The following is a 22,953-nucleotide window of genomic DNA, read 5'->3' on the forward strand; positions in this document are numbered from 1 at the left end:
CTTTATCAGCTTAATATCTTGCCTATCTGTTCAGAATCGACCATTTACATGTTTCAGTGTTCATCTATGTAAATGATCTCCAAGACTAAAATGAAGGGACAAAAAGGAAGCTTCTTGTCCCACCTGGGTAATGTATTATAGAGTTGTTAATTTAAAGTCGTTTGATAAACAAAAAACTATGCTAGGTCACTTATCTGAATAGATAAAGATTTAAAAAAAATAATTCCCCACGTTTTCCTTAATCTGATACAGTGCACTTCAAAGCCATCTAGAGGTCGAGTAAGTATAAAAACTATCTGCAGGCTTGAAATGATAATATTTTAATGCAAATGCTAACAAAACAGGCATAATTATAGTTAACGATGCTGATAAGCATATGGTAGGCACTAAATTAAATGCTATATATATAAAATATGATTTACGCACAACCACCCTTGAAGGATATATTACTATCCTCCTTTTCATATCAGGAAACATATTTAGTGATGATACACAACACTCCCAAGGTCACAACACGTAGCCAGTAGGAAAGCTATGAATCAACCTAGTCTTGTGTGAATCTAAAGCACAGCTCTTCCTTCTTTATCACCCACCTATAACTTATCCTCATTAAAGGAAAAATCTATACGGTTAAAGTTATTTTTCATCTTTCTACTCCTACCAATTGAAAATAAAATCAAAAATACATATACTGTACATGAAAAAGGATAAAACCTGATGAGACTTGGTAATAGTAATCATCATTTAGAGATCACCTAACGACATCAGTATTACTCAAAAAAGAAAAAAAAGCAATTTAAAGAAAAGTGTCATCCAAAAGACACAACAACTCCTATTTATGTTTAATATGCATCTTTTTTTTTTAACATTTATTTGCTTTTGAGAGACAGAGCTCAAACAAGGAGAGGGAGAGAGAGCGGGATACACAGAATCCAAAGCAACTCCAGGCTCTGAGCTGTCAGCACAGAGCCTGGCGTGGGGCTCGAACCCACGAACCATGACATCATGTCCACAGCCAAAGTCATAGACTTAACCAACTGAGACACCCAGGCACCCCAATAAACATCTTTGAAGGAAAAATGTATATGAAGTAGAAATTCTTTTTTTTTTAAGTTTATTTACGATTTATTTTGAGAAAGAGAGAGAGTGCACACCAGACTGTGGGCAAGGGGCAGAGACACCGAGAGAGAGAGAGAGAGAGAGAGAGAGAGAGAGAGAGAGAGAGAGAGAGAGAGAGAGAGAGAGATTGAGAATCCGAAGCAGGCTCTGCACTGTCAGCACAGAGCCTGATGTGGGGTTTAACCCATGAACCATGAGATGATCACCTGAGCCAAAGTTGGATGCTTAACCAACTGAGCCACCCAGGTCCCTCTATGAAGTAGAAGTTTAAAAAATACCATAAAAGGGTTAAGAAGGCCAATATTGTGCCATTAAGTAAATTAAGAGCTGAGAGTCCACCCTTTATAAAACTAAAATGAAATCCCTTTAGTTAACACAAAATCATGTGGCAGAAAACAAACAAACAAACAAACAAACAAAAAACATTGCAGGAGCAACTGGGTGACTCAGTTGTTTAAGCATCAGACTCTTGACCTCAGCTCAGGTCTTGATCTCAGAGTCATGAGTTCAGGCCCAGCATTGGACTCTACGCCGAACATGGAACCTACTTAAAAATAAACACTGCAAATGACATGAGTCAACATCATCAAGGAATATGAATTCTGCTATACCCTGTTCTTCATGTTGCCCAGTCAGAATAATTGCTTTCTACCTAACTGGTGATGTGTTGACATTTTTCACTATATAATTATAAATTAATCTTCTTCTTCTGAAGTTAATCTTCCTGACTTGAATAATTATTACCACTGTAGAACCATACTAAGGTTGAAAAGAAAACTACTGCACCTTTTTAATTTATCCTCTGCATGTATATTTGCTGCCTTTTCTACCAGAACTTCCACTATTTGCTGTTTGTTTTCATTTACGGCAACTAGAAGTGGTGTGATGTTATCCTGTAAAAGAGCAAAAACAATTTAGAATTTACAAAATTACACCTTTCCATACGGAATTTTAAAACATACAAAAGATCCTCTAAACTGAAACATATAATACAAAAAGTAAATAAAAAATGGCCTCTTCCTTCCCACCACTGTGCTTTCACCTGCTGCTGCTTCTCTTTAAAATAGCCCTCCTCCACTGGGGCACCTGGGTGGCTCAGTTGGTTAAGTGACCAACTGCAGCTCAGGTCATGAGCTCAGGGTTTGTGAGTTCGATCCCTGCATTGTGCTCTATGCTGGCAGTGCACAGCCTGGAGCCTGTTCCAGATTCTGTCTCTCTCTCTCTCTCTCAAAAAGAAATACACATTAAAAATTGTTTTTAATAAAATAGCCCTTCTCCACCTTCTTCAACAGATCATATGAAGTCATTCTCTTAAACTCACTTCAAACACTCACTGGTTCCAAGACTGTTGCTTCTATCACAGTACTTATCATGGTATACTGTATTGTTCCCTATCTAAACCAAGAGCTTCTTGAGAGCAGGGGCTATTTCTTATCTCTGTATCTCCAAACTCCAAAACACAGCAGTATATGATTTAAGTACTTTTACTGAATTAATAACCTAAATGATCATCTCTGGAGTAGTGTTTCTTAAATTATCTTCCAAAGAATACCTACTTTGCCAGAAGGTAAGTACTATGTCCCAATGGAAATATTTCATGATCATCTATGTTTGAGAACTATTATAAAACTGCATTATATGTCTGGCATTACAGAAATCCATGTAAATCTGCTCAGTCCCCATTTGACAATCCTTTTTGTGGCAAACATTCACATTTGAGGAATCAGAGTTTCAGGGATATAGTTTGGAGAGATTTCCGATAAAGGTGAAGCTTTTCCCCAAGTTATACAAACTTGCTTGTCTTCTGTCAGTGGTATCAGGATCCACTGACATCCGAGATGTCAACATAAGGCATCACTGCTCCAAATGGGTCACTAAGGAGATGGGCTCAGAACTCCAAGAGTTAAGCCTCAAATGAACTTTGATTACTTAATATTAAATAGCCCATGGTCTTTCTCCTATTATAAAATGCTAAATTTTTATCTTAACTGTTAGGAAGCTCCATATGAAATTTTATTGTCAATTATAATAATCCTGGGACCCTAATATGTATCTACTTCTAAAAAAATTGTTTGTATTCTAGTTGTATTCCAGTTTCCACTGGAATAGCTACTTACTTTATATTTTAGGCAAAATATAAATTGGAAATAAAAATGTAATGGCTTGGGGCGCCTGGGTGGCGCAGTCGGTTAAGCGTCCGACTTCAGCCAGGTCACGATCTCGCGGTCCGTGAGTTCGAGCCCCGCGTCAGGCTCTGGGCTGATGGCTCGGAGCCTGGAGCCTGTTTCCGATTCTGTGTCTCCCTCTCTCTCTGCCCCTCCCCCGTTCATGCTCTGTCTCTCTCTGTCCCAAAAATAAAAATAAAAAACGTTGAAAAAAAAATTAAAAAAAAAAAAAATGTAATGGCTTATCAATAAAAATTCAAACACTGATTTATACAGATCATTGTTAGCATAATGAAAGTGACTACATTATTTGCATTTTTAGGGAACAATGCTGAGGAGAAAGAGAATATTGTCTGCAATAGGCATAACCTATTCAACTGTAACCATGATTAATCTAATACAGTTTGCAAATATTCCAATAGGAATATGATTATTCAAATTTTGTTTCTTTTAATGCTTATTTATTTTTGACAGAGAGAGACAGAGCATGAGCTGGCGAGGGGCAGAGAGAGAGGGAGACACAGAATCCGAAGCAGGCTACAGTCTCTGAGCTGTCAGCACAGAGCCCCACACGGGGCTCAAACTCGCAGACAGCGAGATCATGACCTGAGCCGAAGTCGGACGCTCAACCGACTGAGCCACCCAGGCGCCCCAGGAATACGATTATTTATAGTATACAGAAGGAAAAAGTGTCTTGTTTTCAAACTAACTTATGGGGCACCTGGGTGGCTCAGTCAGTTAAAAGGCCGACTTCGGTTCAGGTCATGATGTCATGGTTTGTGAGTTCAAGCCCTGCATTGGGCTCTATGCTGACAGCTCAGCCTGGAGCCTGCTTGGGATTCTGTGTCTCCCTTTCTCTCTGCCCCTCCCCCACTCATGCACGTGCTCTCTCTCTTTGAAAAATCAATAAACATTAAAAAAAATGAATAGAATACAAAAACAACTTAGAAAGTCTAACCTGGAAAATTCAATCCTATTCCGAAGACACTAACATAAAATACAAAATATATATTATAAATTAATATGGATTGCCTTGAAACCCTTGAAATCTTTATCAAAATAGACCACAAAACAGAGGCGACTGGGTAGCTCAGTCAGTTAAGCATCTGACTCCTGACTTTGGCTCAAGACATGGTCTCATGATTCATGAGTTCAAACCCAGTGCCTCCTAGGGATTGTCTCTCTCTTTCTCAAAATTAACTTTAAAAAAAATTACCAAGATTTCTTTGTGTCCAAAAGAGATCTGATTAGCACAGTCTAATATATATATATATATATATATATATATATATATATATATATATGTATATATGTGTGTATAAATATATGTGTGTATGTGTTTGTGTATATCACAGAAATATATGATATATATATGTGTATATATATATATACATATATATATATACATATATATAATAAAACAGTAATTGTAAACGCATTGCTTATGGAGGCAAAGTAGGTGACTTGAGTAAGTGAAGAACCTAAGTGGGGACAGCAGCAAACTGGAGACACACATACCTCATATAAAAAGGTCAGCCGCTGAAATGCATACCAAACAGTAGTATGGGCTCAAAGTACCAGGTATGATTCTATAAGAAGTGTCTGATCCAGATTTCTGCATGAGTGTCATAATTTTAAATGTTGACTCAATTTATGGAGGAAACGAAACACATCCAGGGGACAAATTTAGTCAATAGCCCACGGGTATTTTGGTTGTGCATAAAGCAAATATTTGTATTTAAATCTTTCCTGAAGTATCAGTATCACGTTTTAGCAAAAACTTAGGCCCCGACATGTAATAAAAATTGCTATTAAGACTCATAAGAGGGTAGGGGAGCCTGGGTGGTTCAGTCGGTTGAGCGTCCGACTTCGGCTCAGGTCACGATCTCACAGTCCATGAGTTCGAGCCCCGCGTCAGGCTCTGGGATGATGGCTCAGAGCCTGGAGCCTGCTTCCAATTCTGTGTCTCCCTCTCTCTCTGCCCCTCCCCCATTCATGCTCTGTCTCTCTCTGTCTCAAAAATAAATAAATGTTAAAAAAATATTTTAAAAAGCAAGAAAAAAAAAGACTCATAAGAGGGGAGCCTGGGTGGCTTAGTCACTTGAGCATCTGACGCTTGACTTCAGCTCAGGTCATGATCCCAGAGTTGTGGGACTGAGTTCTGCATCAAGCTTGGCACTGAGCTTGGAGCCTGCTTGAGGTTCTCCCTCTCTCCCTCTGCCCTTCTCCCCCACTCACACTCTCTCTGTCTAAAAGAATCACAACAAAAAGACTCGTAACACCCACTTTAAGAATTTTTCCAACGCTTCTTAAAACCGCAATCTATCTGTGTTTAATTCTCCCAGACTGTTAATCAAATAGACAAATTAGTTCACAACTATGCCGAAACTAAATTATGAAAACAATTCCCAACTGCATTGTCACTAACTACATTTCCATGTTTAAAACTACCATTTGGATTATACCAGGGCGATATGAATTTAACAGACATCATAAGACAGTTGGTCACATAGCTTCAACTAATAAAGAAGATTGAAGATTTTATCCTATTGCAATCAGGAAAACACTGCTTGTAATAACCAAATGGCTATGAATATGAGAGAGAGAGAGAGAGAGAGAGAGAGAGAGCAAGCATGAGCGAGTGGGGGAGGGGCAGGGAGAGAGATTCTCATGTGTCTCTGCACCATCAGTGCAGAGCCCAATGTGGGGCTCGAACTCACAAACCATGAGATCACAACCTGAGTGGAAGTCGGTCACTTAATCAACCGAAAAACCTGTGTACCCCTGCATTCAATAGTTAGCTTTTTTTAATTTTTTTTAAATGTGCACTTTTTGTGGAAGAGAGAGACAGAGCACGAGCAGGGGAGGGGCAAAAAGAGAGGGAGACTACAGAATATGAAGCAGGCTCCACGCTTTGTCTAAGCTGTCAGCACAGAGACCAACACGGGGCTAGAACTTGTGAACTGTGAGATGATGCCTGAGCCTGAAGTCAGACACTTAACCGACTGAGCCACCCACACACCCCAGTAGTTCTTAACCAAGAGTTGTAGCACAGTCTCAAAAAAAATATTTCTAAATATCCATGTCTATGTATACATGTTACCAGATTTACTCAAACTCTTCAGGGGAGAGTTTAGGCTTGTTAAAAAAAAAATTGAAACTTCCCCAGGGCACGGGGATTCACCACCACAATTCTAGCTGAGAGGTGGTGCAGCAGACAATCACATCAGTCTCATCTATGTGGCCAACTCCCTCTATCATTTAAAGATTTAGCCAAAAAAATGACTTATCAAAACTGCATTTAATTTCCCTGAGCAGAGGTAGAACAGGGACTAAATGTAAAGTCAAAATGCAACTTGATTGCATTACTTTTAAACTTCTTACTTCCAATCAAGATATTCTAGATTTCAGAGCAGAGTTTAGACTCTTACCTAAGTGGCTGTTTCTGCCAGAATAGGATTATATGACAGTTAATTATTTGTTCTTTTTTCTCCTTGACCACTTAATCAACCACCTGTTCACTGCCAATCTGATTTCCTCTGAGTCCTCCTACACTTGGTCTCTAGGCAGGTTTGCAACTCACTCTTTCCCTAAGTAACAATTATTCCCCTCAAACATTGAAGACTCCTTGACTAAACGTATAAACTGAAGGGGAAAAAAAAAACAATAAAACAAACAACCTCTTCTTGATATTTTCTCTCACTTGTCAAATTTCCAAATTGGCCCACTTAGTTCTGACTGCTCCATCCTTTCCCCTTTTTTCTCTTAAGCCTTGGCCAATAAAAGATAAATCCCATTTTTATAAATCACTTTTTTATCAAATAGGAACTTGTCAACAGCAGCAGTATTTTTTATTGTAAAATGCATTTCTTTTCTTTGACTTTTAAGACAAAGCCTAGGGCAAATTTTGCTTTCCTGTGTTGTTTTTCACTAATAAAAAAAATTGGATGGGAAAAATATTTGAAAAAAAATAAGTTTTACCTTTAACAAATATATTGTTTTCATAAATATTTGCCATAAATACATAAAACAAAGCAGTATTCTCTGTTTCTTTAGAAGTATCCTTATTTAAAATGAAATCGTAGGGGTGCCTAGGTGGCTCAGTTGGTAGAGCATCCAACTTTGGCTCAGGTCTTAATCTCATGGCTCATGAGTTCATGCCCTGCATTGGGCTCTGTGCTGACAGCTGGGAGCCTGGAGCCTGCTTCAGATTCTGTGTCTCCCTCTCTCTCTCTGCCCCTCTCCCCCTCTTGTTCTGTCTCTGTCTGTCTCTCTCTCTCTCTCTCTCTCTCTCTCAAAAATAAATAAAAAATAATAGGAAGAAAGAAAGAAAGAAAGAAAGAAAGAAAGAAAGAAAGAAAGAAAGAAATCTTAGATAAATAAGTTACTGCCAAATATTTTCATTCAGGGAATCCTTGAACTTCCGAATACGTAAAATTGACCCTGCCCATGTCAACCAAGGGTGTTCCTCTAGGGGCTTAAGCAGTGAGAGGTAATGCATGTCAAAGAAAAGGAAGGTGGGCCAGCAAGTGTGGCCATCATCTACTCCCCATGTACAGCTACAACCCTGCTGAGGAGCTACACAAGGTTGAGCAGGAGCTACTCTCTGAAGTGGGACACCCCAACATGGTACATGGCTGGCCGAGTGGCTACCAACACAAGTAGATGCCTTTGCTGGATGTCCAGACATGACCTGACCCCAATGCCCTCATCTTCAGAGCACCGGGGCCTGCAGTGCCCAGCACCTACAACCTGTTGCTTTCTCCTCCCGCTTGCACACATCCAAGCTCTCCCTGCTGGGTCTGGGTCTCCATTCCTCCTCCCACCTATCCCCAGCAGCACCCCTTGCCTAAGCCTCTGCATAGCACCCAGCCTCCATCGTCGCCTCACTCCCCTCTAGACCTTTAGTCCTTTATGGGCTCTGAGACTACCATCCACTTGTAGGCACTAATGGAAACATTTTCTTTCTGGGGTGGAAGGGTGGCTGGGAGATACAACTTTGCCCTTTCTGTGGGCACTACTTTTTTCTAGCCCTCCCTGACTTGGCATTGGAGTTATTTCCATGATGAAAGGGCCTGATATATAGAATTCAGTGAGTGAGTATGTGTGTGCATGCGTGCATGCGTGTGTGTGTGTGTGTGAAATAAAACATTTTGTGGCTAAAATATTCACGTGTATATATAAAATTTCAAATAATGTATAAATTAGTTCTTTACCTTATTTCTTGCTTCAGTATTCGCATTGTATAGCAGCAGCTTCTCTATTATGGATATATTATCACCAAAGGCCGCATAGTGGAGAGCAGTGTTGCCACTCACATCCCTAATATTTGGATCGGCACCATTTTCCAATAGTATGTTTACACATTTCTCTTCCTGGCACTGTACGGCCTGTCAGTGATATGCCAAGAAACAGAGTGTAAATTCTGAGAATTTAAAGTAAGCATGCCACAGGTTTCACCAATTCGTTTTGTTTCAAGGCAATAATTTCATTTTCATTCTAAGTAATGACATCAAATCTATCTCAGGCAGACATAGCTGGTACTACATACCTTCATGAGAGCTGTCCTGTTTTCATGATCACAGAGGTTAAGATGACATTTCCTCTCTACTAGGAGGCTCACCACTTCTGGATGGCCATTGGCACAGGCCAAATGGAGAGCAGTCCTAAAAAAGTGAGAGGACTTTTTAGGAAATGATAGTGCACTCTCTCAAAACTTGCAGTTAATTCAGGAAATTGTAAACATTAAGTAGCATGTTATTCCTATGCCTCCAAAACAAAGATTCAGTTTTCCTCTGGAGAAAGTACAATATTTAGTAGTGATTACTCATCACACTAATAAAAGAGTGGCCTGTTTGAAGAGAAAGAGCATGACCTGGGGATTCAGCTCCACTTGGGTTTGAATCCTAGTTTAACTCTGTCACTCACTAGTTATTGCTTAGACTTATCCTCAATGTCCTCAACAAAAGGGGATAAAAATAGTAGTTGTCTCGTGTCATCTGGCTAGCTCAGTCTGAAAAGCATGTAACTCTTGATCTCAGGGTCGTGAGTTTGAAGCCCCACGTAGGTGCAGAGATTAGTAAAAAAAAAAAAAAGATAATAAAATGAAATGAAATGAAATGAAATGAAATGAAATGAAATGAAATGAAATACTGAGTAGTTATCTCACAAGACCTCGTTGTGATGCTTAAATGAGGATCTATGCAAGTATTTAGAACATTTCCTAGCACAAATAACATCTCAATAGTTGTTGGATAATATAATTAAATAACATCTCAATAGTTGTTGGATAATATAATTTTTACCATTACTACTGCTTTACATAAACAACACTTCAATTAGGTACCTTGATACAATTACACCTACTTTGCAGATATGTTTTAAGGATTAGCAAGAATACTGCGTTTCAATGATTCTAAGATGCTCATTTTGTCACATTTTAATACCTCTGATATTGGAATGCAATTTCTAACTCAAAATGTCTTACAACTGTAAATGGCAGGACTTTAAAAAAATAATTGGCATATAAAATAGTGGGACACCATAGAATCTTGGTGCCTTCCATTATGTGAAATGATGGTATATACAATAGGTCTATTGCAGTTCTAGTCATATGATTGGCACTTAAATAAATTTTAGTTCTGAAAAGCATTATAGGAAAAGAGGACTAAATTAACAAAAGGAAAACATTTTTTAAGGACTCCTTACTTTGCTTCTCAAGAAAGTTTAAGCCACAGGAAACTCAGGATTCCAATGACTAGGAACAGCTCATTTTATTAAGTATTGAGGTCTACAGATTGTACGAAAATCAAGTATTTCCAGTGATCAATATTAGTACCTACTACTATCGTAAATTTCAGAAGGGCAGGTAAAGGTTATCTTTTACAATTTCCTATCTTCAGAAACTTTGACAGGAAAGAGGAAAACTTCCCATTGAGAGTAAATCCTAATACTTCAATGTAAAATTTCTCATCTTAGGGGTGCCTTGCCGGCTCAGTCAGTAGCGCATAGGACCTTGATCTCAGGGTTGTAAATTTGAGCCCCACGATGGGTATAGAGATTACTTAAAAATAAAATCTGGTGCAGAGCCTGCTTTAGATGCTCTGTCCCTCCTCTCCTTTTCCCCCTCCCCCTGCTCATGCTTTCACCCTCAACAATAAATAACACTTAAAACATAAAGTAAACAAGATAAAAGCTGGGGCACCTGGGTGGCTCAGTCTGTTAAGCGTGCAGCTCTTGATCGGGCTCAAGTCACGATCTCATGTTCACTGGCTCAAGCCCCATGCTGGGACTCTTGGAAAAGTGTATTGGAAAAGTTCCTGCTTTCAGCACGGGGCCTGCTTGGGATTCTCTCTCTGTCCTTCCATTGTCCCCATCCCCACCCCCACCCCATCCTTCTCAAAAAATAAATAAATAAACTTAAAAAAATAAAATCTTTAGAAAATAAATAAATAAAATTCCTCATCTTGCTCATACTGTGCAAAATGAAGTCTTTGTGAACAAAAGGATCTTGGGTAGAGTATGTCCGCTAAATAATATATGTGCAGGTTCTAGGTGATAAATAAATGGATGGAAAGAGTGGATAAATACATTTGGAGAGTTCAATATTTTTAAAGAAAAGGTATATAAAGGAAAGCATACTTCTGAAACAGTAAATAATCACTTATATCTGCTAAGTCTTATTTTTTTCATAAGCACACAACTAATATATTTTATTTTCATGATTAATATAAACCATTTATCTATTACTCGTAATAAAGCTACCTATAACAGAAAACATATGTATATGCTTAATATATGCATAATAAAATCTACAAGTGCAAATAAAAATACTCCCTTTACTTCTGAAGAGGCCAAAAGTTGTCCAAATATGCCAATCCTCAAAAATCATTTTAATTAACTCACTTTTCTTATTTTACATCCAAAAATATTTTTTAACACAAAGTGAGAAATTATTTTTATGTATATAAGATCAATATTCTTGCTCTTCTCCAGGATTACTTCAACGACAATAAACCCTTTCTGTTGATAATAAACTTTTAATAGGACCTTTATACACCTTTTCCTGTAGAAAGCACAGATTTTCTTTGAAGGCAAAGAAAAATGCATGTAAATACAAAGGCTCAGAAATAACAAATGTCATCCCATTTTGTGCATATTTGGGCTTAACATAAAACCGTAGTCTGCTTGTGTGTACCTATGATCACACTGATTTTTGTTCTCACTTAATGATCAACTAAAGCACAGCTCTGCATCTCTGTGTATATCTATTATCTATGCCACTTTCAATGATCACATATCCATCTTATGGATGTAATGACATTTACTTATAAAAGCCATTATACGAGTTCTTCTTAATACATTGCTATTTTAAATAGTGCTGAGAAAAGCAAAATGTATGTCATTTATCTCTAGTGATTTCCTAAAGATATTTTAGTAGAAATAAAATTGATGGGTAAAAGGAATACATATTTTTTAAATGTGGTACTTACACGAAATTGTCTATTGGAAAGTTGAAAACAACTTAAACTTTAGCGGCAGTATAAGCACCATCACTCTATTTTCACAAAGGTTGTAGATGGAAAACTGTATTTCAGTCGCTTTTTCACTTAAATTTCTTTTTTCCCAGGGACACTATATTTCCCTATGTCCACTGGTCCCTTGTAGATATGCAAAGAAATACTTTGCACGATTTCAAATTACAGGTTTTTGTTCATTTTGATTTCAAAGACTTCTCTGTAAAACGAAGATAGATTCTGTTGTCTGATACAAATATGTTGTAAATATTTGCAAGTGCATTGTCTTTTATTTTAATAATATTATTTTCTGATAGAGGCTTTTAGTTTTTTATGTTGCTAAATCAATCTCCAGAATTCTTGATATAAAAAAATATTTTTTAATATTTATGTATTTTTGGGAGACAGAGACACAGCGTGCAAGCAAGGGAGGGGCAGAGAGAGAGGGAGACACAGAATCTGAGCTGTCAGCACAGAGCCTGAAGCGGGGCTCGAACCCACAAAGCACGGGATCATGACTCCCAAAGTCAGACCACTTAACTGACTGAGCCACCCAGGGGCCCCATTTTTTTTTTTTGAGAGAGAGAGAGAGAGAGAGAGAGAGAGAGGCAACACAGAATCCCAAGCATGCTCCACATTGACAGCAGGGAGCCCGTCGAAGGACTTGAACACACGAACACCTGAGATTATGACCTGAGCCGAAATCAAGAGTCAGAGGCTTAACTGACTGAGCCACCCAGGCACCCCCCAAAAGTCTTGCTTTTCAAGTCATTCTTAGGATGGGTAAATAGGCATTTGTAGGATTTTTTTCTGTTACTTTTCTTATTTTGCCAATTAAAATTTTTAAATTGACATCCCATCTGGAACTTAATTTAGGGAGATAAAATTCTAACAAGTTTTCTCCAAATCGGCTGTTTCTCCACTACTTACGAATAGTTCACCTTTTCCTACTAATATGAAATGTCACCAGTATGAAATTCTAAAGTCTTATGTATATTTGAGCGTTGGTCATGTTCTACACTGCACCACTCCTTTATCTGTCTTTTCAGCTGTGTGTAAATGAATAATTTGAGGAAATTTCAGGTATATTTTGATATCTGGAAGGGCAAATCTACCTCCTATATAAAAACATAAGTTCTTAGGTTAATTCCAGTTTGTTAACATACAGTGTTCTATAAATTTCAGATGTACAAGATAGTGAGTCCAAAACTTTCCTTAATGACATCACAAGAAGAGCATGTGTAGCTCAAAATTCTTAAAACCAGGATGCTTTCATTTGCTTTACCTAACACTGACAAATACAGGAAGGGCACACATTTTGAGAAAAAGGAGTCCTCCTATTCAGAGCCATCTTCCACTTCAAAATGTCCTTCCAAGGTCCCTCAGGAAATAGCACCTAAGTGTACACAGACATAAACTGGATACTGGATTTTGTCCCAAGAATTTCTAGCCCAGAAGTTGATTACAGGAATTATTTCTCCCATTATGCACTTTTCTGTGACGTTATGGTATGAAAATGAGTCCATTACAAACAACATGTTGTCGACACTTAATTTCGTGTGTATTACTATTGAAATTTGGGTAAATCATGTCAAATTTGAGAGTCAAGTGGTCTATTCAGGAATTACGGGGTACGTGCCAGGGCAGCTGAAGACTCTGTTTTTGCCGCTCACGCTGTTGGCCTGGTGCTAGACCACATAGGGTTCCCACGACCGAGGGGCAGCGGGACCTCAGGAGGGAAGAGAACCCAGCTCCCCGAGGGAGGGCTCGGATGCACAGGTAGAGCTAGGCCAGGTGTGCTCTTCTCCCAGGTCCGTCCCGCCTCCTCCCTGCCAGCCTCCAAGCCCCTATTACCTGTTCATTTTGTCTCTATCATCCACGCCATTTTCCGCGAAGAACAGAATCTGCTGCACTTGCGCTGCGTTGCCCACACAGGCAGCCTTGTGGATCTTTCTGAGATCTCTGTCTTGGACATGGTAACCCAGCAGCAAGTTGTCAATTCCATTGTTCTTCTGCCCAACGCCCCTGCCCTGCCTCTGCAAGCCAGAAGCGGAGCCCAAGGGCGACATGCCCTTCTCCCTCCCGAACCCCCAATTCCTCTTCATTGTGAAGCCTGCGGGCTCCACAGAGACTTCACCCCGCCCTCCCTTTCCACTACCTCCCGAGCCCAACACTAGCGCCGGAGACAGGCCAAACCCGCCTGGCCACAACACCCCAGCAGTGAGGATCCGCCTTTTGGTAGCTGCCACTTCTCAGTAACCGGCAACAAGCAATACCGCCAGACACAAGCGCGCTTGCGCACTTCAGAAGAGGCATCCACTGCGCATGCGCACAGAGGCCTAACTGTCAACGGTAACCAAAGCTCCGATGCCCCCCACCCCCCCCCCCAGGCCCAGCGCCGCGCAGCGAACAGAGAGGAGGGGGCTCCGGTGGGGGGTGAGGCGGGGTCCAAAGCCGCGGAACCCAGCGGGAGCCAGCACCTCTGCTCGCCACGCTCGGGTCTCGCCTCGGCACCCTTCTCGCCCCACGCGCGCCTCCCGAGGGGCCCCTTCCCCGCGCCGCAGCCCAGGGTGCAGCCAGGCGGCCATGCCTGCACCGTGGGAAGGGGTGGAGGTGGGGCGTGAGGCGGGGATAGGGGCCGGGCCGGGGCCGCGACGCCCGCGAAGCCTGGAGCCCGCTGCAGCCGCCACCGGATCCCGGGATGGGACGAGAGACTGCGGCGGAAGCCAGCATCTCCCAGCCTGGGGCTCCGGGGGCCGCGGAGCCAACGCCGCCGCCACCGCCGCCGCCACCGCCGCTGTTGCCTCCGCTGCTGAGACCAGGCTGGAGATGGGTGAGTTGACACTGGCGTCACGGGGGACCCGCGCCACAGCCCCTCCATCCACGCACTCCTAGCCCTCCGCCTTGAACTCCGCGCTGACGGCACAATCCCCCCCCCCCCACGCTTTCAGGGCTCCCACAGCCCCCTCCCTCCCTGAGCATGACCCTAGGGGCGGGAGCGGGAACCCCGGGCCCAGGGGTTGGGGGCTTCGATACAGGGAGGTGGGGGTCGGATGCCAGGGAGACTATTGGGCTCCCACTCCCACGCCCAGGCCCAGCGTGGCACTGTGAACGGAGGGGGGGGGGGCTCCGGTGGGTGGTGGGGCAGGGTCCGGAGCTGCCAAGCCAGGCGGGAGCTGGCACCTCTGCTCGCCGCGCTGAGGCCTGCCTTTGGCACCCCTCTCGCCACATACGCCCATCCCAGGTGGCCCCTTCCCCGCGCCGCGTCCCAGGGTGCAGCCTGTCCGACGTGCCTGGACTGCGGGAAGGGGTGGAGGTGGGGCCGGGACGCGGGGCTATGGGCCGGGCGCGGGGCCGCGATGCCCGCGATGCCGGGCGCATGCCTCAGCCTCCGCCCGAGCCCGGGATGGGGTCAGAGGCTGCAGCAGACGCCAGCATCTCCCCGCGGGGGCCTCGAGGTCCGCGCAGCCATCGCCGCCGCCGCCGCCGCCGCCGCTGTTGCCTGCGCTGCTGAGACCAGGCTGGAGATGGGTGAGTTGACCCTGGCATCCCAGGGAACCCGCTCCGCAGCCCCTCCATCCATGCCCTCCTCCTGGCCCTCAGCCTCCATCTCCGCGCTCCCGGCACAACCACCCTCCCACAGCGTCAGGGCTCCCACAGCCCACTCCCTCCCTGAGCGTGACCCTTGGGGCAGGAGTGGGAGCCCCGGGCCCGGGGGTTGCGGGCGTGGAGACAGAAAGGTGAGGGTCGGATGCCAGGGAGACTATTGGATGCCAGGGAGACTATAGGGCCCCGGGCCTACAGGGGAACTGCGAACAAAAGGCAGGGGGCTCCGGTGGGCTAATGGGGTGGGGTCCGGAGCCGGGGAGCCTGGCAGGAGCTGGCACCTCTTCTCGCCTAGCTCCGGCCTCCCTTTGGCACCCCTCTCGCCCCACACACCCTTCCCGGGGGGGGCCCCTCCCCCGCGCCGCGTCCCAGGGTGCAGCCTGGCGGCAGTGCCTGGAAGGCGGAAGTGGTGGAGGTGGGGGCGTGAGGCGGGGATGTGGGCCGGGCGCGGGGCCTCAAGGCCCACGATGCCCTGCGCTCGCCCCAGACTCTGCAGGAGCTCGAGATGGGGTGAGAGGCTGTAGCAGACGCCAGTATCTCCCCGCTGGGGCCTCGAGTGCCGCGCAGCCATCGCCGACGCTGCTGCTGTTGCCTCCGCTGCCGAGACCAGGCTGGAGATGGGTGAGTTGACCCTGGCGTCCAGGGTAACCCTAGCCGCAGTCCCTCCATCCCCGCACTCCTGGCCTTCCGCCTCCATCTCTGGGCCCCCGGCCCAACCCCCACCCCGCCAAGCCCTCAGGGCTCACACAGCCCACTCCCTCCCTGAGCGTCACCCTATGGGAGGGAATGGGATCCCCAGAAACAGGGATTGGGGGCATAGAGACAAAGATGTGGGGGCGGGATTCCAGGGAGACTACTGGGCTCTGATGCCCCCTCACCCAACCAGGCTGGCCCTAGGACCTTTCCCAGGCCCTGGAGGGCAAAGCCTCATGCCTTAGATCCCCTCCCTAGGCCTGGGCAGGGGCGTCCCCTAGGCGCTGGGCTCAAAAGGCTCTTTGTGAGCTGTGCCCCCCACTCCCCAAGCCTCCAGCTTGGGGGTCGTGGAACAGGGCGAGGCGGAGGCTGGGACTGTGGCTGCTCGTCTGTACCAGGCAGAGGGGCGTGGGGAGAGCACCCTTAGTCCTTTCGTTGGGGTTGGGGGGGCGTGGCGAGGCTCAGTTGCTTTTCACTGCACTGCAAAGGGTGGGGAAGGGAACCTGGCCGGAGGAGGGCTCTATCAATATCTGCAAATAGTGAGTTCTGGAAGCTGAGTTGGGGAGGGAAGCTTGGATGTAAGTCAGAATGATGACACCTGAGCTGGAGTGCCATGAGAAGCAGAGGTGAGTCTCAGCCAGCCCTAGTAGCTGGAGGTCACGTGACTCTCCTGGCTCTGGAAGACTCCCTAGAAGGCCTGTGGGCAGGAATACTACCCCAGAGAGACCCCTCCATGGCCCCCCAGAACTGGCACTGCCCCATCCCCATAGCACTCCTTGCCACTCCTGGGACACCAGTCCTGACCTGCCTTGATGAGGAGCTGTGGATACTGGCGGGTCACCTCCCCGGGCAGGGCAGGTACTGAAGATCCAGGCCTCCAGGTGCTGAGGAGATAGGCACAGGGTCTTGGGAAAGTTTGGAAGAGGTTCTGCCAGCCCAGGGAGGAGAGAGAAGTTGCTGGAAGAGTTGGCTTGCTCAGAACTAAAGGGAAGGGCACTCTAGGTAGAGGGAATGGCTGGAACAGAGGCTGTGAGATGTGAGCGCCTGGTCGGGGTGGAGTTGTGGAAGGGGGGGCTAGTCAGGTATGGGAGTGACCCATGTGAACGAAGGGAAGGAGGGCCAAGTGGAGGTGAGGTGTCAGGCCATCCCAGCGATCTGGCACAAGCAAGCTCCCAAGGACAGCGAGGAACTGATGGGGCGGCAGTGCTGCCATCTGGCTCAGCAGCCCCTCTGGAGTCTGCCCAGGGTCCCTGCTGTAGTCAGGGCTGCTTGGCCCACATCTGCTGGTGGCTGGACCACCCCAAGCAAGTCTGCTTTCTGAGTCTCAGTGTCCACATCTGTCAAACGGGGAGACTCCTCCACAGGGTTGTGGGGAGATCTGCATGAGGTGATGAGTGTAGGGAGCCCAGCCCCTGAGAAGGCCTCGGGAAATCCTTGGCCGCTGTGCCAGTATGTTTACCTGGAAAATGGGGGCATTGATGTCAGCTGGTGGGCCAGTCTCAATTTACCCTGTGGCGATGAGGATCCTGTGAGGGCTGGATGTGATCCAGGGAAGCCAGGGCTGGGGGCACTGTAAGTCCGTGTGCTCATGCTATTCTGGAAGAAGAGAGAAGCAGTGGGCGGCGACCGGGGTGGGGTGGCCCTCCTTGTGCCCCTATAGGCACCTTAGCCATGGCATTCAATGGACCCTGCTGTGTTCCCCAAGGCCAAAGCCTCTTTTTTCTCCATGCTGCACGATGCACCCCTTCCTCCTAGTCAGCCCTAGGCCTGCACATGGGGGACCAGAGCTCCCTTCCAGAAGGATCTTCAGACACTGAGACCAACAAACACAATATCTTCCTGCGAGGGGCACTGTCATGGGCAGCCGGGTGGAGAGGACACAGACCTTAGCCCCAGGAGAATGGAATCTATTTGGGCAGCAAAACCAGTCGGGCCTCCATGGTCTTGCGTGGCCCTGTGCTGGCTGCTTAGGGGTGTGTGTGGGGGGCCGGGATTGGGGGGATGGGGGACTGGGCGTTGCAATAATTGCACCATGGGACAGTCAAGGGCAGAAGTTAAAAGCAAGGACTCCAGATCCAGTGGCCCAGGTTCAAATCTCAACTCTGCTACTTCTTACTGTGTGAATGTGGACTGGTGACTCTGCCTCTCAGTGCCTCTATTTCCTTGCCTGTAAAATGGGAACAAGGCACACTAGTGCTATTTGAACAGCTTGGTTCTGTTTCTAGTGGGCATTTATGCCCCCTCTTCCAGAATGGGTCTCCCAGTTCACCCCTGCGTCCAGGAAGATTACACAGCCTGCTCCAGTAGGCTATCATCTCCCTCTTGTGTGTGAGTCCCTATAGGCGGGGGCCTGCCTTTCTGTGTCCGTTGCTTGGGCAGGGGGCAATGGTGTGCTGGCAACAGGCCCTCTGGGAGAAAAAGGTACCTGATAAACAGCGTTGGCAGGTTTCCATGGTGTAAATCTTCCAGCAAGGCCTATTTGAGGTTACCAACAGCTTAACCATCTCGCAGTGGGAGCTGGTCCATGCCAGCTTTAGCACCCAGGCATTCAGTAGGTGCTTAATAAATGATGGTTGAATAAGGAGAGAAGGCTCCAGAGACTTGGAGAGCTGCCAGGCCATACTGTAGCTGAGAGAGGGAGGCATCCGACAGGCTGAGGCCAGGAAAAGAGACCACTCTGAATAAGTAACCCATGGTGAGATGGAGGGCAGAGGGGAAGGAGGACTGGTGGCCTCCCTTCCTGGGAACCTCTGCACCTCTGACCCTGCGTCACTTCTGTGCTGGATCCTCTTGACCTTAGCCTGGTTTGGGCTGTCTGCACAGCATGACCTAACTGGATCCCAAACATTAACCTGACAGAGCTCTGAGAAAGGGTCCAGACGGGTCTCAAATGTCAGATTCTATTCCCTTGCTTATGCTGTTCCCTCTGCCTGAATGTCTGTTCCACCCACTTCTTCCTATGTGCCCTGAAACTCTGTCACCCTTCAAAAGCCTCCACCCCAAATCCCACAGACCCTCCTCCCCTTCTGCTGTTTCTCTGGCCTTACAGCCCCTCTCGTGTGCACCCTGCCTGCCCATAAAAATATTAGTAGCTAACGTTGCATCTGGACAACAACCTGTGATAGAGGTACTGTGATAATCCCTTTTGCAGATGGGGCAATGGAGGCTCTGTCTTGTTATCGACCACCCATCCTTTGCCTCTCGGCTTGAGCAGCCATTCGTTGTGCAGAGAGGCTCCTTGCTGTGGGCTGGGCAGAGCACCACTTCTCTTTCTTCAGTGTGTTTGCTATGGCGTGTTCCACTAGGCCGTGAGTTCCCTATCCTATAGGAGCTTGAATGAATGAAAGAATGAATGAATGAGTGAATGACTTTCAGCCCCAGGGAGCATCCCTGTTCTTTTACCCATTCCTCCTCCCTTTCCATCCCTGTGGGAGGAGACTGACCCTCCAGAGGGCATCCTGACACCATGGAGGGATGGTCACAGGGACCCTGCTTAGCCACACCTGCCAGAAGGGAAGGGGAAGTGAGGCTTTGGGCGGGGCTGAAAGCAGGCATGGTAGAAGGGTAGTGGACCACCCTCCTGTGGTCTAGAGTGGGGCTGACCTGGGCCCACAGCACTGCCTGTAACCCAGGAAGTTAACGGGGTCCCAAAATACTTTTTCTTGCACCGCCCCATGTGGAAATTCCCCTGTTGGCCCACTTATTTTTGTTTTATCTAGAAAAATAAAGTTGGAAACAATCATTCACACACCCTAATTACTCCATTGCTTTACGAATTTAGAGCCTGTTTGGCTCTAGACTTTGGCTCCTGCTGAAGGAGGAATCCCCTGGGAGGGGCAGGGTGAGGGCCAAGGCAGGAGACCAGAGCTTGCTCTGACGCTGGGGCCTCCTCGGGGTCTGCCCTCCAGTTGCCCTCTCCTAGCAGGCTGGGAACTTCCCAGAAGCAGCAGCCCAGATGGGGGTCTGAGCAAGGGAGGGTGGCCAGAGGCAGACTCCAGGATTCTGGTTGACTGGGGCCCATAAAGGATGACTTCCCAGGCTCAACCTCTGAGTCATAATAATTTGCTGCTATTTATCGAGCACTTACTATGTGCTCGGCGCTGGGCCAAGCACTTTGTCGGCATCATTTCAGCTATGCCTGCTAACTTCCCTTGAAGCAGGTACTATTATTCTCCCCTTTTGGCAGTTTGAGTGTGCCTGGGGCCCGGGGCACAGGGCCGGGAAGTGGTGGGGCTGGGATTGTATCCAGCCTAAAGGACCCCCATAGCCCGATGGGGCCCCTTGGATAGGCGCCTCAGTCACTCAAAAGGGAACGGTCTCTGAAGCCTGGACGCCCAAGACAACCACGTCACTGGTGTCCTGGCCTCCAGGCCACCCTCCTTGTGGCCCTGATTGCCACTCCTTTCTTCCCCATAGTCCTGGGCTCTGTCTATGGAAGCCCCATGTAGCCTCACCTGGGTGGCTTGGGGAATATACAGACTTCCTAGGCCCTGCCACACCCCGCTGAGTCAGAGTCCCACTACGGGAGAGGGGGCTGGAAACCCAGATTTTAAAATGTTGTCCTGGGGATACAGAGGCTTGCAGACTCCCAGAACCACTGCCCGGCCCAGTGGAGTTCAGGCTGCTTTAAGAGACTCCCTTGCCCTTAACCCAGATCCGTATGACCCTGCCCCCGCTTGTGTTCTCAGCCTCTGCCCCCTGCTACCCTAACCCAGCTCTGCACACACCACACCACACTGACCCCCCACGCCCCAATTTGCCTTTATCCAGGCACCTGCTGCTGCTGTTCCCTTCTGGAAACAGGTCGCAGCTGGCCACAGACCCCACAGAGCTTGTTTAATACTCTGGGCAGGTCGATCGTGGCCCCACTCTTGCTAACCCGGGCCTGGCACACAGCCTGGGGGAATCATGGTGGGTGAGCGATGGTGGCCGGGGAAGGCGGAACAAGGGAGGGCTGCCCATGACACGTGGGGCTTCTAGGCTGGGCACACAGGCACTCTCTGGGGGCCGGCACGTTGCCTAACATGCAAAAGGCATTTGATGACTGTTTCTTAACTGCTTAATGAATGGTGCTGGGTCGTGTGACAGGTGAGGGCCACTTCCAGAAGCAGTGCAGATTGGCCGGTTTAGGCAAAAGATGGAGAAGGTGCCTTCCGGGCCATCTCTGAGGACCGTGAATATTAATGGTCCGAACTCATTTATGGCTTGGATGGGAGTGAGGGGCTGGTGCTTTCTTGCTTGATTTCATTTCAGTATCTCAGGAGCCCTGGGAGGGGGTGCTGATGTAATCCTTATTTCGTTCAATGGAAACTGAGCCCTAGACAGGTGACTTAGTAGGGTCACACAGCTGGGAGGGGTCCTGCAGAACGGAGCCTTGCCCATTGTGTGAAAAAAAAAATAAATGAGTCTGCACTCTACAGTTTCTGAAGCAGTAACACATTATCTCAGTTGGTTCTAGCTGTGGCTTGGAGGTGTGGCTCTACATTTTCACCTATGCCCACATCCCAGGGTCAGAAAACCTGCATCCAGGGGCCTTCTGTGTCTGTAAGGGGTGGTGGTGGGAAGAGATCCTGCCTCCGGGCTGGCAGGAGAGAGAAACAAAGAGGCAGTGTTGAGGGCTCTGGCACATAGTAGGTGTTTGGGAACCCCTGTGGTCAGTTCAGGCAGAGCCAGCTCTGGTCCCATCTGGACCTTGGAACAGCCCAGATCAGTCTCCAGTCTTTGAGCCAAGGCCCACAGGGTGTGGATGACGGGTCCAAGGTTATACCTGCCATAAGGACTAGAGCAGAGGGTGTGAGGCTCCTCCACCAAGGCGGAGAGGTCCAGGGAATGGGGCAGGGGCATTCTGTGTGTGCGGGATGACCTCTGTCAGAGCCATTAAACCACAGAGCCTGTCCCCAAAGGGCCCCCAGGCAAACCCCCTCTCAGGGGTGTCCAGGACTGCTGTGGGGCCTGGCATATTATTGCTGTCACGGAAGTTCAGGGCCATACCTGAGTAGGGGCAGTGGTCCTACAGCCACCAGTGGGGGATGTAACAGACTCTGTGGTCTGCCTCCAGGCACTGGCATGTGGGGAGGGTGAAATGCACCAGCACCCCATCCAGACTAGAATCCAGGTGCTGGCTTCCCCCACACACACCTCCGCCACCCCCACCCCGCCCCGCCCCGCCCTGCCGCTGGGCTTTTGCAGTTGCTATCCCTCTGTCTGCAGTGGCCTTCCCCTCCTCTCCTGGCAGGTGCTGGATCATCCTTTAAGACCCCACCAGGAAGCCCTGCCTGACTCCAACCCCAAGGGCCAGGCTGACCCACCCTGACAGGATTTCCATCTGGCTGCTCCACAAGATGCTGAGAACCTTGAGGGCCTGGTCTGAGATGCCAGTGGAGTGGACAGGGAAAACAGCTGTAAGGCGCAGCCCAGTTCAGGCAACTGTCCCTGCAGCCCAGAGAGGAGACCACGCTGGGGAGCTAGCCAAACACGTCCATTTCACAGAGGAAACATTGAAGGCCCGAGGTGCTTGGGACTGACCCAGAGCACCCTGGGGAGTGGTTGGTAGTCCCTTTGTGGCTTGTAAGAGGAGAGCCCAGGGCTATGTGGCCGTACCCCTCCCCCACTCCGGTCCCCGGCTGGAACATTTGTCTGCAGGATCCAGGTCAGGTCTGAGGGGGATGGGAAGAAGCCCAGGAGAGCAAAGTCCCCAGGGCTCAGGTCTGCACTAGGTCTTCCCATGTGGAGGACAAAGCTCCTTAGAGAAAAGGCTTGCTGTCCAAAAGCTGGCAGGAAATCCACATCGATAGCTCATTCTAGCAAGAAGGTGCACGGGAAAAAAAGCCTGTGAGAACTTAGGCCCAAATGTT

At 47.3% G+C, this 22,953-nt stretch overlaps 1 protein-coding gene across 1 annotated transcript; it reads right to left on the minus strand.

Annotated features, from left to right (window-relative positions):
• Positions 1–1,554: 1,554 nt before the first annotated feature.
• On the minus strand, positions 1,555–14,114 carry LOC131495899 (ankyrin repeat domain-containing protein 26-like). The gene is made up of 4 exons (XM_058701078.1): positions 13,655–14,114; positions 8,836–8,950; positions 8,501–8,674; positions 1,555–2,012 (listed from the first exon to the last, which is right to left on the minus strand). Exons 1-4 carry the CDS (start codon positions 13,903–13,905, stop codon positions 1,860–1,862), a joined length of 693 nt encoding a protein of 230 aa, XP_058557061.1. The 5' UTR covers positions 13,906–14,114; the 3' UTR covers positions 1,555–1,859.
• Between the last annotated feature and the right edge of the window lie 8,839 nt (positions 14,115–22,953).

Source organism: Neofelis nebulosa, chromosome 15 (genome assembly GCF_028018385.1).
Source record: "Neofelis nebulosa isolate mNeoNeb1 chromosome 15, mNeoNeb1.pri, whole genome shotgun sequence".
Taxonomy (NCBI): domain Eukaryota; kingdom Metazoa; phylum Chordata; class Mammalia; order Carnivora; family Felidae; genus Neofelis; species Neofelis nebulosa.